The 17500-nt window shown below is 36.3% G+C and overlaps 2 protein-coding genes across 3 annotated transcripts; one reads left to right on the top strand and one right to left on the bottom strand.

Moving 5' to 3' along the window:
- Nucleotides 1-3502: 3502 nt before the first annotated feature.
- Nucleotides 3503-10914, bottom strand: ndufab1a (NADH:ubiquinone oxidoreductase subunit AB1a). Its single transcript, XM_007238131.3, has 5 exons — nucleotides 10675-10914; nucleotides 6751-6879; nucleotides 5949-6036; nucleotides 4169-4277; nucleotides 3503-3736 (listed from the first exon to the last, which is right to left on the bottom strand). Exons 1-4 carry the CDS (start codon nucleotides 10828-10830, stop codon nucleotides 4186-4188), a joined length of 465 nt encoding a protein of 154 aa, XP_007238193.1. The 5' UTR covers nucleotides 10831-10914; the 3' UTR covers nucleotides 3503-3736; nucleotides 4169-4185.
- A 1180-nt stretch (nucleotides 10915-12094) lies between these two features.
- LOC107197111 (protein tonB2) lies at nucleotides 12095-17405 on the top strand. Of its 2 annotated transcripts, none has more exons than XM_015602690.3 (3): nucleotides 12095-12307; nucleotides 14320-14497; nucleotides 15505-17405. In XM_015602690.3, exons 1-3 carry the CDS (start codon nucleotides 12102-12104, stop codon nucleotides 15580-15582), a joined length of 462 nt encoding a protein of 153 aa, XP_015458176.2. In that variant the 5' UTR covers nucleotides 12095-12101; the 3' UTR covers nucleotides 15583-17405. The 2 variants fall into 2 exon arrangements, with proteins under 2 accessions (XP_015458176.2, XP_015458177.3); XM_015602691.3 differs by lacking the exon at nucleotides 12095-12307 and adding an exon at nucleotides 12751-12846.
- The last annotated feature ends 95 nt before the right edge of the window (nucleotides 17406-17500 follow it).

Below are 17500 nucleotides of genomic sequence, written 5' to 3'. Positions count from 1 at the left end.
CTGTTGGATGTGGTTGGTCCTTCTTGGTGGTATGCTGACATTACCCTGGATACCGTGGCTCTTGATGCATCACAAAGACTTGCTGTCTTGGTCACAGATGCTCCAGCAAGACCAGGAAAAAAATATAATGCTTCAGTACTCCAGGTGGTTTCACTTATTAAATGAATAAGGTAAATAGGTTAATATTCTGCAGTGAAGAATTTTGGTTGTCAAACTTAGTCACCAATAAATCCATAATTTCTGAGATTTGCTTATTTAGGATTATTTTATAATCTTCATGAACACAGAAGTCAGTCACAGAAGTATCATAGAGACTGTGAAATATTGAATATAAATATCTTGAGGTCCCCAAACATTTGCATGGTGTTCCTTTGTTTTTCCCACACACACACACACACACACACACACGGAAATGCCCAGAGCGTCCCTCCTAGGCCTCTCTTCATCACAGCGAGAGCTGAGCCTACAGACGTCCAGCAGCTCACAAACACAGAGGGAGGCAGGACTTTTTATGACGCCTCAAAAGGAAATGTTACCCAGGCTTAGTCCGCACATCCATAAGAGGAAACGGGGGGCTTCCTTTAGTCCTGACTTCACCACCATCATCTAAACTCCACCAAAGCTCAACTCCAGTTCACATTTTTGCTCCGTCCCAATTTCAACAGACTAAACAACACAGTGAATATTTGAAACCATTTACAGTCTCAACATTACAAACTGCTGGACACAAAATGCTGAAAAGAGCAAAAGAACTTCTCATAGTTGAACCGCCCAAATAAACATATCCTTTCCAGCAGGACTCAATAAAAAATCAGTAGCAAATTCAACTAATTTTCATAACAACACCCTGAACACATACTGGAAGGTCAGAAGGGCAACCAAAGAGGGATGTGTTTATGTGTTTAAAGGTCTCATTCCATCGATTTTTCATTCATTTTAAAATATGAATGAATGCCATGTGAGCCATCTTTTTGTGAAAAAAAAAAGTGCTCAGGTGTTTCTATTTAGCCCTACTTTATTTCCGAAAGACAGGATTTTGGCTCTTGCTAATGAATATTTATACATTATATAGGGTGACCAGACATCCTCTTTTTCCCGGACATGTCCTATTTTTGAGACCTAAAAAAATGTCCGGAGGGAATTTCAAAATCCTCTAGGATTTTGTTTGACTGCCCACAATTATGATTAGAATTGCCACTCCGTTCCATTCTACTCCATTCCAGGTTTCATTCCATGATCAGCAATGGCCGATAAAAATAGCAAACGGTCAAGACTAAGAAGTGTTGGATGAGCAGCAAGTGTGTATTTTAGGCTACATCATTTTATTTTAGATATTTAGGTTAAAGATGTGTTGAAAGACTGCATAGTCTGAGTTTTGTAGCCTCTATGCTGTGGATCAACATGTTATATAATAACAGATTTTAAAACTGATAAATGATCAGTTAACTTAAAAAGTGTAAAAGTGTAAAAATGTAAAAGTAATATTAGCAAAAGGTATATGCAAAAGGTCTGCCCATACTGAATAAGAGTAAAACAGTGTCAAATGCTTTTTAAGACATAGTTGCATTGCATGAATTCATAAAGCAGCCCCCCCCCCCCCAAGGAAGCCCCCCAAAGGAAAAACAAGGTGTCCTCCTTTTCAGAAACCCAAATCTGGTCACCCTACATTATACAAACATATATTGCCTCTGATTGGACAACAGCACTGCAACAGAGAACACAGTCAATTTTACAGCTCTAAAACTTGGATTTGCGGATTTTTTTCTTTGTGGATTTTTCTGGAAAATCCAAAGGCAAGTTCTGGAAAAATCCAAACTGAAATAATATTCAAATAATTACAAAAATAAAGTAACTAAGTATTGTTGTATAGTATTTAAACATATATTGAATATTGAAGTGTGTATGTTGCTACTGTTTTTTGCTTCTGAGTTTTGTCAGTTTTCACGGGTGGGCGGGGCTAAGAAGAAGGCGTTTCCCTTGAATCTCCATTGGTCACTTGATTTTGTCTGAAACCGGCCACGCCCACCCCGCCAGCTTTAGTGTTCTTCCAAACACGGCGATGTGAGCGGGTTCCAGCAGCAGCAGCAGATACTTTTACTATTTATATTTCATACAAGCATATTGTTTAATAGTGTATTTATTCTCAAAGTAAGTGTTTTACTCAATTAAAAAGAGGAGTGCGTGTAGAAACAGGGTGTATTTAGTGAGGTGGCATTTCACCGGAGTGAACATCAAGAACCTAGAAATTAGTCTCCTGATCTGAACTGTACACTGCTGATATAAATAACAATTACACCGGACACATTAAGCGCAAAACTGTTCATTTTCAGGTTTACTGTGCTTCACTCTCTGTTGCCCGTCTTGTCCCTGATCCAGGGTCAGATCAATCATAGATATTAGCCCCTGTGCTGCTGCAATCACGTTATTTACACTTACTGTCTGGGGAGCCAAAATCACATCGGCTTAAGTATGAACGTTAAAGTATTAGCTTTAAACTATTAGCTATAGTAATAAAAAGCTAATCAAATAATGCTATCCAGTACCTACTTGGCTTTACCTAGAGGCATGATTAGCCAATCATAGCTAACTCATTCACTAGGTCAGGCATTCCTAAACTTTTGCAACTCATGGCCCCCTTAGCCCACTACATAAAATTTTCCCCGGCCTCCCAGAAATATTTTATTTATTTTAATTGCAATTTAATAATCAAATACACCACAACTAGGGCTGAGTATCATTTTTAAAAAATGATATAGATACCCAAACAATACTTTTTTCAATACCCATTTTCTAAACTGCAACCCAAAACTACAAAAAGCTATCATTATTCTCACACAGTGTACTGCTGACATGAGTACTCTCAACCTAAACATTTTTATTTTGCAAATAAATTAGCTTATCTTACCAACTCCACATCGTAAATTATATTAATCTAAACTATTTTCACATTTTTCATACTTTTTACTTTGCAAAACAGAAAAAAATAAAAATGGAAAAATGCTTAAAACTGTGCCAAAATGAAGCAGAAGCAAACAAAAAAATCCTTCAATGACACAAAAATTAAAGCAAAAACAGGCAAAATCCAAACTGTTACCAAGTATATTTACAAATATGTATTTGATATTTTTTTTTTCTTATTTGAATTTGCAACATATACTTTTCCTTTTGATTCTTAAAATTTTGATTGTGGATTTTCTTTTTCGCATGTAACTTTTGTTCCAAGATTCACGCCATCTAGCTAAACCATCAGTGCGAGACCAACTTTACCGAGCTAGTCGTTTCCACAGATAACACCTTCAGAGGTCCTGTAGAGTGAACTTTGGTTGTACACAGTGGCGATTTAATTCCAAAAACCCAGCTTAAGTGAAGTCTCTCCTGTTTTAGACCACCATCAAAGAGTCTTTCTAAGTGTCATTGGTTTCATAGGTGGCAATGGAGAAGCAGTTTTGGTCATCTGGCTTTTTATAAACAGATGAAAGAAAGAAAAACAGTGAACACATGCTTTGAAATCTAAATTAGGGGTTTAAAGATTTTATTATGGCAATATTTATATGAATTATCCATGTCTGAATGAATTCTAACTGGTAGCATTATGCAGTGTGTAAGGCAGATTCTGCCAATCACAAACAACAAAGACCAAAACAGGGATTACAGATAGATGCTTTCGCATTCGAATAAAATAAACAGTGTCCTGGCGCCTTTGCCGTGATTCACATCTCCACGCGAAACTCTGTACCTGGAAAAAAAAATAAAGACTAACATTACATATAAGAATTAGAAGAACGAAAGAAAAAGCAAATAAGAAAAATGAACAATCATATAAATTTAACAGCTGAGGTACAAATCTAATAATTCATCTAACCTTTTTTTTTTACATATTAAGAACTAATTATTAGATCCTATTATTCTGTGTAATTCTTCAATAATTCATTAAAAGTAATGGTCCCATTTTGCACTAGACTGACATCATCACAATGGGAGTGAATGTGGGGAGAGAGCGCCACCTACCCACCCAGAGAGAGCATGTCCAACTGTGGTCTCTGGGGCTCTAGCTGCTGATGGCAAGCAAGACTATCTGGGATTTGAACTGGCGATCGAATATTTGGTGTATTACTTTAACTGATAACATACAGTAGTCTTAAAATACTGCTTTTGTTTGTTTACTCACATGAAAAACAAAAAAGTCTATTCGTAGACATCCTTCTTGTCTGCGATGTACTGAACGATCTCTTCAGGTGTCATCAGCTTCTCTGCTTCTGCATCTGGAATCTCAAAACCTGCACAGAAACAGAAAAAGTGAAGTTAGCGTTAATGGATGTAAACAGTTTTTTTAAATACGCTTTTTGTGCACTTTTTAAGTTATTAATGCATCTGTTAAATGTCAGGGCTCTCCAGATTCTAGCAAGGAGCTGTGGAGCTACTTTGAGCTGGATAACGGAGGAAAAAGCGATTTATCAGGATTTGTTTGGATCTCCGAATGCTGTGGGAGAACGGAGGTGTGCTATTCATCAAAGGTCAGTACTTTTTATCATGTTTTACTACACCAAAAGTTCATTTTACACCAGAGTTCTCCTTCAAAGGGCCACTTTTAGAAGGCACATTAAGGATCATCATAGATGAGAGAAGTTCAGAATTAAGATATATGTCTTAAGAACAGGAAAATGTAACCTGAACACACAACAACGGGTTCTGAAGGATGAGGAATTCATGTAGGCTTAAATTAGAGAAACCAGTAAAACCAGCTGAAAACTTATTTATTTATTTGAGGCCCTTTTTTGCCCTTATTTTTTAATAATCTTGCTTTCACAGTGAGCTTTATGGTGTATCTACTCACTTTTCGGCACCCAGTTTGTTGTTCACTACAACTACTACTAGTTTTTTACTACTGCTAAATTAAATTGCTTATTTACTTTTAAAAACTATTAACTCTACCTCAGTAACTGCTGTGATCATGTATGTTTTATATATGTTATAGTATGTTACACATCTCTGCATCTTATCCTCGCTAAAACATATCATTATACTGTATCGGTACTGCACTGTCCTGTCTGTTAAATTGTCTTGTATCTGCTGTATTTACTGTATTTATTGTAGTGTTATAATTTTATGTTGCACTTTGGTTCAGGAGGAACGTAATTTTACTACACTGTGTACCTGTATTCAGATGGACTGACAATAAAAGCCTATTGACTTGATTAGAGAATGGTACAGCACAGCCTAAAGCCTAGAGGTTTGCTGCACTGGAGAGGGGAAATTAACAACCAGAGGATGCTAAATGCTAATGCTATGCCCAGCACAGCAAAAGCTCACTGAGCCATAGAGCACAGAAGCCTAGGGACTAGCAGAAAATGCTAACAACTAACACTGAGCTAACGGAAAAGGGGAGAACGGCTAATGAGAGCATTAAACCTAAAGCTAGCTATACATAAGAAGGGAGAATGGTAGCCAAACACACTTGAGGGAAAAAAATGAACAGCCAGGGGAATAAAAGGCTAAGGCTAGACCAAAGCAAAAGCTCACCGTGTCACAAAACACAAAGCCTATGGAGCAGATAAAAATGCTATAACGCTAACAAAAGTAGCTACAAACACTGTGTTTACAGAGGTTAGAGCATAAAAGTCTGGAATAAGTTGTTTTGCTTTTGTTACTAATCTAGTTTATCTACACTATGAGAAGCAGCAGTGGATCGTTAAATGACATAAACCAAATCAGTGGGTTTCACTTTGAAGTAAAACAACAGTTTTAAATAAGCTTCTTAAGCCACATACGACCACTTTACACCCCAACCAAACTCACACAGCTACATATGCATCATAAAACTTAAAACACTCAATAAAGGACTACTATGCCAGCTTTAAATGTAGAGAGGCAAGCACCTAATATACTTCTGAATCAGTAAAAATACAAAAGAAATACGAAAAACAAACAGTGATTAACAGAGTACAAACCAAATTCATCCTCCATGGCCATGATGATCTCCACTTGGTCTAGACTGTCCAGCCCCAAGTCCTTCATGAAGTGGGATGTGACCTGAAGCTAATAGACAAACAACCACAAAGTTAGAATGCATTTCCAAAAAAAGTCTGAACAATCTAGAACATGTCTCAAAGCAAGACATAAATTATATTTCATCTGGATTTTAAAAACTGAGTTTTTTTTTATTTTATAATTTGATGAATCTGCGAGCACCTAGTGACATCATGTGGTAAAATAGAGAACTGCAAGTAAATGTGCAAACCTGGCTCATGCATATCACCTCACAATAAATCAAGATTAAGAAAAAGAAGATCAAGGAAGGATTAAGAAAAATGAACATGCATCTGTTTAAATTAACTTGTTTTTATACAAGATTTGAATTAAGTAAAATAAAGTTTAATATTTGCATCTTATTCTAATTTATTTGTAGTATTTTTTTACACTAGCCTGTTTTTTTTGTCCACTTAGAGTTAATCTATTTGAGCCTCACATTCTTCTTTTGTTTCTCCATTATTATGCTTAAAAAAATGAGGAAACGTGATTGTATGGATCATTTATGGTTAAACGTGGGAAGAATGTAGTCAAAGCACGAGGCTAGTTCACCTGGACATGTTCTGAAGAACATTGTGATTTATGAAGAGGAGTTTAGATGTGTGTATGCTCTGTTTAAACTTGTTTTTATTTATTATTACTATTATTATTATTTTTTATAAATGAGAACTGGGTGTGACTAATTGAAGCAAATCCAAAAAAAAATAAAAAATGAAAACTTACCTTCTCTGGGTTGACTTTGTCGTAGAGTTTGAGAACGTAGAGGACCCTGTCGCGGATGGAGTCTAAGGTTAATGGGGGCAGGTCACCATACTGCCGCAACTGAGAGACCAGTGGAGAGCTGTACTGGATCTGAAATCATACAAACAACAAAAAGGGTTTAAAACAGCTAAAGGTTCCAGAGGATGGAGCGTTTGGTGTTAATAGCAACCCCTCTATACAAACCAGCTGTCTATACCATATAAAATAACCAGTGCTGTCAATGTTGAAGTGCTAATGCAGGTGATTAATTTGGAATTAGTAACGCAGAATTTTTTTGGTACACAAATAAACTACGCCACCAAGATTGACTCCCAACTTCCACCATAATCTGCCTTGCCCCCGCCAAACACGCAGATTTTTTTTTTTCTGATGCGGTTCGCTTGTGGTGAGAATGTGATCTGGTCTCGATCCGACCCGCCTATCAGCTAAACTGCTGATAAAGTCCAGTTTAAATTTAATATATTTACCAGACAATAAGCTGCTATGAATAAACCGCTGTCTCAGCTGCTCCATGCTGTTCACATACTAAGAGCTCAGTATGTGCAGCGCTCACTGCTTGCAGCCATGCGACTCCATTTAGTTCATCTGCGCTGTACATCTAATTGAAAAGAGTTCTGTGTTAAAGCAGCTTCACACTGCACAGATATATGCCCTGAAACGTAGAATATAGAATATTTACTTTCTTGCTCCAGTGCCAGAAAGCTCTGACCAATCAGAGGAGACAATGTGGTTCATTGGTTTATTGCTGCACTTTTTTGTGCATTTAGATTTATGCCTGTGTGAAACTAAGCCAAACCAAATGTTTTGAAAATAACAAGTGTGATTAATCACAGTTGATCACAGAATTTTGATGTGATTAATTTGATTACATTTTATCATCAATAGACACCACTAAAAAAAAACACTTTTCCATTTATACTCACTTTATTTTTATATAAAAGCTTAAAAAGGACTGAAGTTTGCTCATTAATAATATAATAAAATAGTAAATGTGCAGATAAGAAATGTACATCTTTTGCACCTAAACTATAGAATTAAATCAACATTTACATTTTGTCCTCTCTACACATCAGAGGGAAATCAACCATTACATATATCCCTAGGCTATACATTAAATAAGAAAACTGCCTGACAAAACTCTCTAACAGCTTACTAACAATTTCCTGGAATAACATGAACATGCCAAATGTCATGGGACAGTAAAAGCAAAATAATACACTGATCTTCAGGATATGCATGAGTTGCTTGATTGTTTGCATAGAAATTCTAACCACCAGTGACAAACATTACCACTCACTGTACTGTCCACTGAGAGCGGTAATGTCAGACCAGACACGGTGAGTAGAGGAATGTTAAATGCCTGCACAACTTCAGAAAAAGTCCAATTCATTTGGCACCGAATATCAGGCCTTGCTTGTAAACATTCATGTTGCCATGTCATGAGCAGTTCACAAATGTTATGCATTATGTCCCTTGAGATAACAGTTCATGATTAATTTACGCACTGCTATCCCATGACTTTTGGTTTGTCAGCATATATTCTAGGGATGTTCTCCTGCAGAAACTAAAACTGAATACGTTTTTATTATTTTTGACAGTTTTTACCACTGCTCAAGTAAATTAGCCTATAAATATTTTTATGATTTTAAACATCATTGCTCGGTCTTTATTTTTATTTTTTTTTTATATATATTATATATATTTTTTTATTTTTGCCACTTTTGCCTAGTAAATTCATGCTCTGCAGGTTACGGACACAAATTTAAATAGCAATCTTAAAAAAAAAAAAAAAAACACACACAAGATAATATTTATGCATTTAAATATAGCTAAATCAATTATTAACATACATTTAAAATATGAATATTACACTGTAAAGACACTAAAACAAGCACATTAGTATTAAGAACTACATTAATTTGCAGTAGAGTTATGTACAGGGTGTCCTAGAGCTCCACCCACAATTATTTCTTATTATAGTATAGTATTTTGGCCTCCCATCCACACGAAAATGCACATTTTAAAAACGCTCTGCAAAGTGGAAATATTTTAAAGAACCAAAATGTTCGCTCCCTATTACAGAAATAGTGCACTAAATAGTGTGTCAGCCACTTTGTAATGCTGTTTAAAATCTAAATACTACTAAATCCATATAATGCAGCACTCACTGCAATCACCAGTGTATAACAATGCAGCGCAGTGGTGGTGTACCAGACCACCTCACAGCGGCACAAATAAAGAGTGTGTTTGGTTGTTCACTTATCACTTCAGTATATAATAAATGCTACATAGTAGACTCAAGTACCTCCCTTAACCCCTACATAATGTAATATAGCTAATACAATTTAATTTAATACATTGTAGTCATACAATAAAGCAATGCACAAAAAATTGAAAATTGAATTTAACTTTAGAACTACCCTCTATCTGAGGTCAATTTGGCCCTATTTGATGTTTAACATTTGCTAGGGAATATTTTTGTGTAGGATCGACACAATTCCAAAAATACCAGAAATTATTGCAAAAAAAAAACAAAATTCTGGGATTCCCATTTGAAGACCATTAAAATACACTGACAATGATAATAGCATAACAAACCAATAATACCCTTTTAAAAATAACTAAATCTGAATTAATCCTAGATTGGGACCTCACCTACCCACAGTTACTGAAGTACTGGTCATTACATGACTGCCTAAAATACTGTTCAATGCTTTATATGTGTGTGTGTGAACAAAAAGACAATAATGTACAGGTGAATTTCCATGTTCCAGTGTTTTCTGCCTAGTTAACTTTACCAAATAATAAAAAAAACAGTTTTGAAGTGTATAAAAACGTTGCAATGGAGAATACTGAGCTCAGTATAAAAAGCTAATATTTTTTGATACTTAATATAAAAACGTCATTCTGCTTTAAGCCTCAACACCACTATATGGGGCTCCAACTATGATAAGGAATTTACAAATCCTGTTCATGCAGCTTGCCATCAGCTACCGGAGCCCTGAGAGAGCACAATTGGCCTTGCATTCTCTGTGTGATGTCAATTAGCACACCCTCCTGGTGTTGGGGCATCACTAGTGATAGGGGGAGTCCTAATGAGTGGGTTGGGTATTTGGCTTTATAAATTGGGGGAAAGATTGGGGGACAAAAAATTTAAATAAAATTAGATTTAAAAAACACCACTATCCCTACAGTACTGAGAGAAACAGTGATACTACAACATATACACAATTAATTCCTGAAAAAAGCTCGACAACGTTTTTAATAATATAACGTAAATTTTCTGAAGGTTTAAAAAGCCGCAGTCAAACTGAACACGAAGATTGAGGGTGTTAACTTACTAACTAAACAAACCAGCGTTAACTATAAATAATAAAAGATAACAGAAACAACTAAAGGATTAAGTAAATCTTCTGCACATTATTAACCAAATACTTCAAAAAAAAAAAACTTTATATAATAGTATGTATACATTTTACCGTAACTGAGAGTAGATATGATTATCAGGTATTATTTACTACTTTAATATTTAATACAATATTATTTAAAATACCTTTTTACTCTGTAAAAAAGCGTAAACGTGCAGTTTAGTTAGCTTTATAACGACGTTACTGAAGTTAAGGTTAGTTAACCTCAGATTAGCCGGCGCTGCTAATTAAACTAGCCAGCGTTAGTTCGCTATAGATATAACGTTTAAATATCACTATCAGTCATGCGGATCTGACTACGGATTAAATCAGATTAATCCGGTTTAACCAGGTAACTCTCTGTAACCCCGGGTTTGACTTTGACCGTGTCTCGGCGCAGCGCGGCACGGCGGGGCTGCAGTCAGTCAGGAGCTCGGGTAGGTCATTGGCTGTGACCGCGCGGAGCGACAGGACCCACCTGAGTCAGCCGGGCCGGGCGCCCGAAGGCCGGGACAGAGAGGCAACGGCTCAGGCCGAGAGGAGCCGAGGCGACAGCGGCCCCGCAGCCCCGGTTCAGAGACACCAGGCTGGGGTTCAGTGATCGGACACACCGGGCAAGGATGCGCGCCGCCATGTTACTCCTGTGCTCACTGATCCACACACACACAGTATTCCCACAATGCAGCGGCCTCTTCCTCTCCCCCTCCTCCTCCTCCTCTAATAGCGGCGCTCCCCGCGCTGCTGCCCCCTACAGGCTCCTACCCTACCGCGGACCGGGGGAGAACAGCGGCTGTCTGCAGAGAGAGACCATCCATAAAATAAAGTTTCTCTGATTTTGCTATTTATAGGTATATGTTTCAGTAAAATGAATATTGTTGTTTTATTCTATAAACTACAGACATTTCTCCCAAATTCTAAATAAAAATATTGTCATTTACAGAAAATGAGAGAAAAGATCCAGAGCTTTAAGACCTCAAATAATGCAAAGAAAACAAGTTCGTATTCATAAAGTTGTAAGAGTTCAGAAATCAATATTTGGTGGAATACCAAGAAAAGAGGAGGAGAGGAGCAGTAGGATAGGTGGATGAAAAGGAAAGGAGGATGAGGATGAAGAGGAGGGTTAGGAAAGGCAGAGGAGAGGAGAAGTAGGAAAGAAGAAGTAGAAAAGGAGGAGTAGGTAAGGAGGAGGAGAGGAGCAGTAAGATAGGAGGAGGAGAAGAAAAGAAGGAGAGGAGGGTCAGGAAAGGAGGAGGAGAAAACGGTCAGTGTAACTTTTAGCAGTTTAATTTTCTGACTGTATCAAGCTAATTTCGAAATAAATAAGAAATGGGGTTTAATCCAATTCTTAATTTCAGCCTATCGCAAACAGAATTGGAAGAAAAATGAAAAGTTGAATCTTCATGCAAAAAATGCAACAAAAAAAAATCCTAAAATTACGATTGTGAGAGGCAGAGAGGAAAAAATTGGAAAAAGAACGAAAGTCTGCACTACATTAAAAGTTTTTAAATCCAATTTCCTATTTTTGCATTTAGCATCAAATGGTCAGAAAATGTAATTATTAACGTTACAGCCAATAAACATTCCAATTTTTTTAGCACTTAAAATGTTTTGTCTCTGTACTACAAACGTTAAAATTGAAAATAGTAAGAATACCTTTAAGTTGTGCTCATTAATGAAGGTATGTTTTGAATGTTGATCTCTTGTATGTCCATTTATATTTATTTTTATTTTGGTAATGTATTTTTTTGTTTGTTTGTTTGTTAGTTTTTTATTATTTAATTTTTTGTCAGTTTTTTTCACCCAGTAGTGATACAGCTGCTTATTATGCTTTAAAATACTGTAATAATGTTTGTGGTTCTGTAAGTCTTTTCATATGTCTAAATAAAATAAATTCTGGACGCAGCCATGCTTCGCAGCAGAATCGCGTGGTCCTACTGCGCATGCGCTGCCATTGGCCTGAATCTGCTGGCCTACATCCGCGGCTCCGCGCTTCTGCAGACGGGTGTTATTGGGGGGCAGATCCGCAGTACGGCACTCTCAGCTCCGCACGGTCAGATCCGCACGGTTAGAGACTCGGATCTGCTGCAGTTAATATGGAGAGCCGCGGATGGGTGAGTGTTTATTGGTGTATAACATTAATATCTGAGCGGAAGCAGCTCCGAGCGGAAAATTATAACAACAACTACAATGATAACTAACTTAATAATTACAATATTCGAGAAACTGAAGCTGTGAAAGTGAAGGGATCGATGGTTAGTTAGCTTGAAGTTTCCCTTCCATTCGTTTTTAGGTTAAATAATAAAAGTTAAAATACTAACGTTAGCTAATTCATTTTACACTTTTGGAAACGTCCTTAACATATAACGATAGCATTATAATAAATGTTCTTAAAACGTCACGTTTTCATTTTTTAAAAGTATTGTTTTAAATTCATTGTGCTTAAAAGAGAAAAAATATTCCTTATTAATGAACTAAAATGCGCAAACTTTCCTTGATAAACAATCTTCAAAATGTCCTGTCAGTTTTTTAAATTAGGGCTTTTATTTTGAAGATAGACACACTTCCGCCCACCGTTATGTCAAAGAATTTGCGGATCGCTAGAGGAAGCCCGCGAGTCAGTCAAAATCATAGACTGTGGAGCTAACTAATGGTGTATATATTTTTTATTTAAAATAAGCTTACCTATGTATTTTATTATATATTAAGTGAAGAGACTTTAGGCAGTAAAGAATCTGCATTAATCCTACTGTGAGCTACATGACTGCAGTTACAGTCAGAGCACTGGGTTTGAGTTTAAAAGGTTTATAACGGTTACAAATATATCTGTACTGTGTCGAAAAATGGTAACGTTATATTGTTCTGTGTTGAGGTAATTAGTCATTTCTTTAATATTTAAATTTAAAACATTTATATTACCGTATTTTTCGCACTACAAGGCGCACTTAAAATCCTTTAATTTCTCCCAAAATCGTCAGTGCGCCTTATATTCTGGTGCACCTTATGTATAAATTTACCAGTCAGGTTGTAAGGAGCAGTAAAGCCACTCCACTAAAGTTATACAGAAGTTTCAGTTTAGTTCTCCAGCACTGAGGCTGGAGCAGTATTAGCAATAGCCATCTAGCTACTAGCTCTAGCTCTTTTGCCTTTCAGAGGTGAATATTATTGGCCTGTAGGCTGCTGCTAACCCTGGCTAGCACTGCTGGAGCAGCATTAGCTGCTAATCGCGCTAAGTGCTAGCTCTTTCGCTGTTCATAGGCATGTATATCGGACTAGCTAATATCGCCCTGGGTTACCAGAACACTCAGGGTTCCTCAGTGTAGTGCTGTCAAGCAGCATTTATTAGTGCTAACCATGGCTAGCACTTGCGGTTAGCTGCTAAAGCCAATGCTGCTGCATATGAGAGAAATCTGTGTAGATTAACATGCAGCACTCGTTTGCATCTTAATCAGTCTTACTTAGAATTTTCACCTTATTTTAGGTAATTTGAACTCAAACTAAACACAAAAAGTCACCAATCAAGTTATTCTAAAATTTGAGTAGAAATTTAAGCTAGAAAATAAATCATTTTTGCTTGATTTGAGTCTTATTTCACTCATTTTGAGGCTTTGTCATTGCTTATTTTAGAAATACTTTATAAGAAAAGTTTGGTTACCCCATTGGCAATTTCTTTTTTTGCTTAATTTAAGCATTTATGTCTCAATTTAAATAAATTGTATCTAGTTTTTGCAATTTTTTGCAGTGTACTCAATTGTGTCATATGTATTTTCCTCTCTATTAGAGATTCTCCAGTATAACCCCTAACCCCAGCCAGCCTAAATCTCCCTTTAAGAAAATGTAAAAAAAAATCATAAAGTTTTTTATAAAGTCCTGTGGATACATTTTGCTTTAATTTCCTTAATCATTCTTAACATTGCACTGAGCACAGAAATTAACTAATCCCAACAATCCTTTTGTATTTAGTTATAATTGTTTACATTTAAACAAATATTTAAAAACAGAGACTTCCTGCTCTCCTTTTTATAAACAATATACAACTTCACAAAAAAAAAACATCAGCACTTTTTAATTATTACCTCATTACATAAACAAAATCCATCTACATCACCTTTTATTCATTTTACAGATTCATCCATCGGTTCGGAAAAAAGGGCAACAACCAGAGCCTCAAAGATGCATCAGAGTGCGCGGCACAAATCTGTTTCAGTGCCCGTTCTGCAGTCTCTCCAAGTTCAAAGCAGCAAAGCCGTACAAGGTGCAGCTCCATCTGGCCTGGCACGCCCGGGGAGCGGTTGAATATGGAGGTATTTTTTTTATATTGTATTTTTGCTTTATAGAAAAATGTTTTGTATATAAATGTTTAAATGACTACACAAGTTTCAACAGAAAATAATACTAATTGTTAAAGCACACATTAATTTCTTGTTTAAAAGACGACTGTAGAAAACATGAACATTAAAGTTCCATTCTGTTCTGTGTCTCTTCTATAATAATAAGCTAAATTTTCCACCATCAAATTTGCAAATAGACTAAGCACAGTAGAGACCAGATGTGGAGCCAGAGCTGCCTACTCCCAGACCAAGTGTCTCAGTCCACCTTCATTGAGTTTACAGCACAGTTAAAGTAGTGTGCATCAGCCACATCCACTTTAAAGTATCATTCTGTAAGTTTTTGCTGATTTAGAGACCTCTCTGGTGAGAGTGCACACAGCAGATTTATGTAGGTTCATGTTAATTAATTGTTGTGTGTGTGAAAATCTGTCTTTTGAAGCAGTGGGCTTAGTAAAAGTGCATTTCATGTATTTTATTATAAAACAATTTACGTTTCCATCAAATCACAGTACCAGAGCATAGCGTAGTTTACTCTGTTTGACTGCAATGAACCACAGCTACCATAGTCCAGTTTAACTATTAAACTGGACTAATTATTAAGAATGACAAAATCTTGTTGTAAACGGCATTTGCTCTCAGTCTAGGCCAGCAAATAAATTTGGCATGAGAGTCACATTTAACAACTCATTGGATCACAACAGACAGTATGAGGTGTAGAATATATATATATATATATATATATATATATATATATATATATATATATACATATATATGTCATTGTGCGAGTTCAAATCTCCTAGGCTGCTCCAACCCTTTCTTGATGTTCCTTCTTGTTTTTTGCTCTATTAAATTATCTATGTGCATTATTCTTTAATGTTCATGTTGGATTTTTATGTTTATACATTTCTGAAATCAGTTTATCTAATATTACTTAACTGTTTGCAGTAACATACATATGTCCTGTTTTCTTTCCTCAGGCTACACCATGTACCGATGTGGGTTTGAATGTAGACCAAAATTACATTTCCACTGTCCAGGCTGCACAACCACTATAATTCGTAAAGAGGATTTCTTCAGACATTTTGGAATATGCAAACATTCTCGTTTCTTCAACACCACATCAAACAACAGTACACCCTCATCGACACCCCCTGCTGCAATCTCTACATCTACCTTGACACCTCCTGTCACAGACCCTCCAGCCACTGATGCACCTCCTGCCACAGACCCTCCATCCACTGCAGCACCTCCTGTCACAGATCCTACACCCACTGATGCACCTCCTGCCACAGACCCTACACCCACTGATGCACCTCCTGCCACAGACCCTACACCCACTGATGCACCTCCTGCCCACCTCCCCAGTGTTGAAATGAAACTAAAGGAGATCCGAGTTAGAAACATTATTCAGGTGAATTGTCCGCACTGTTATTTGCTTTTAAATAAGAAAAACTTAAAAACACACATTCAGAGAAAACACACAAAGCGAGAGGTCATGGAGATGCCTGTCATTTCCAATCTACAGAGCATACCCTCAGAAAGCTTCTGAGTTCCCCACTGTCTATAGAAGACAACTCTAAAAAAACAGATTTTCAGAAGAGTCTCTTTTTTTTTTTTACTTTCTACAGCCCAGATCATCATATCTGGATCTTGAGTCCAGCTTCCAGTTCTGGATTTTGTCATTTCTGAAAATTAAGTAGTCCTTAATATTTGGCCTTCTGCGTCAAGTTTTACTGCGTCAATCCCTGCAAAGCCAAATATGTTAATTTTGAAAATAGAGTGATCTGGTTATTTTATACAAGAGTATTTCTGGCCACATCACATGTTTTACTGATTGCTTTTGCTGGTTACCTGAGAAAGTGACTTTTGGGTTTACCAGAGCAACATCTGCGTATCCATCGTTAACCCAGAGACTGACCTTCTCACCAGAGAGGTCTCTAAAATCCCTCTAAAAATTTCAGACTGCCACTTTAAGAAAACAGCTGGGGTAGTGAATTGAAAAACTGGATTCAAGGTCCAGATTTGATGCTGGGACTAAATGATAAACTTAGTGTATTAGTTTATATGAAGGAATCTGTGAGATTGCTTCATAGATCAGGAATATACAGTAGGTTAAACCAGATTTAGCACTTTTTTTTTAATTATTTATTTTGTTACAATTATTTATGATTTATGTAATGTGCCATTATGTACAGCAAATCTGTCCAGCAAATAAATTAACAATTTTGTTGCTGTTTTTTATTTAATTGGTTTATACAATATGTCTTTAGAACCACCTAGCACAGGGATTTCTCTGCAAAGCTACATAATTCACAAAAAGCCTCTTAGAGGACAACCAGTAAAGGTTAGTTTATTTAACAGAACCATGAAAAAAAAAATACTTTTTATACTTTTTTTTTATTTAAGGACACAGCAGCATTTTGGTTACCAGTTTTTTTAAATCAGTAGTAATGTGGGGCCTATCAAAGTTAGGGATTTTGTAGTCTGGAAAATGTACAATCATTTATTTTCTGACAGTAAATTGGAATCAATGGGGACATTATGGAATATATAAGCAATAAACAAAGTGCAGTGTCTCATATTTACTGAACCCAAGACCTTTCATATTTTGTCTGGTAAACTTTAATTGTATTAATAATTACTAAACCAGTGTTACAAACAAGTACTTTAAAAATATAAAGCAATTAATTTAGGTCTTCATTTCAGATCCTACCTGAGCTTGATCAGTAAATAAAATTGTCTTGTTGAAGTATCCAGCCCCGGGGCTTTAACTTGAACTTTCTCACTGATTCTTGAACATTGTTCTCAAGAATCTGCTGATATTGACTAGAATCCATGCAGTATTAGTATTAGTAAAGGTATTGAAAAGAAAAAAAAACGCCAGGGGTGCCCAAATTTATGCACCTGCCTAAAATAAACAATTTAATCGGACGAATTCAGTGAGAAGCTCACACATTAAATATTTATATACAT

This window comes from Astyanax mexicanus, chromosome 21 (assembly GCF_023375975.1).
Source record: "Astyanax mexicanus isolate ESR-SI-001 chromosome 21, AstMex3_surface, whole genome shotgun sequence".
NCBI lineage: Eukaryota > Metazoa > Chordata > Actinopteri > Characiformes > Acestrorhamphidae > Astyanax > Astyanax mexicanus.
The sequence above is the reverse complement of the archived record's forward strand: the minus strand, read 5'-3'. Positions and strand labels throughout refer to the sequence as shown.

Excerpts from the sequence above, each read along its gene's own strand:
- ndufab1a (XM_007238131.3), bottom strand. The coding sequence starts at position 10,830 with ATGGCGGCGCGCATCCTTGCCCGGTGTGTCCGATCACTGAACCCCAGC. Across the intron at positions 6,880-10,674 it reads GCCCGGCCCGGCTGACTCAG|ATCCAGTACAGCTCTCCACT; the intron begins GTGGGTCCTGTC and ends GTATGATTTCAG. Across the intron at positions 4,278-5,948 it reads GGCCATGGAGGATGAATTTG|GTTTTGAGATTCCAGATGCA; the intron begins GTTTGTACTCTG and ends GTTTCTGTGCAG.
- LOC107197111 (XM_015602691.3), top strand. Across the intron at positions 14,498-15,504 it reads GGGAGCGGTTGAATATGGAG|GCTACACCATGTACCGATGT; the intron begins GTATTTTTTTTA and ends TTCTTTCCTCAG.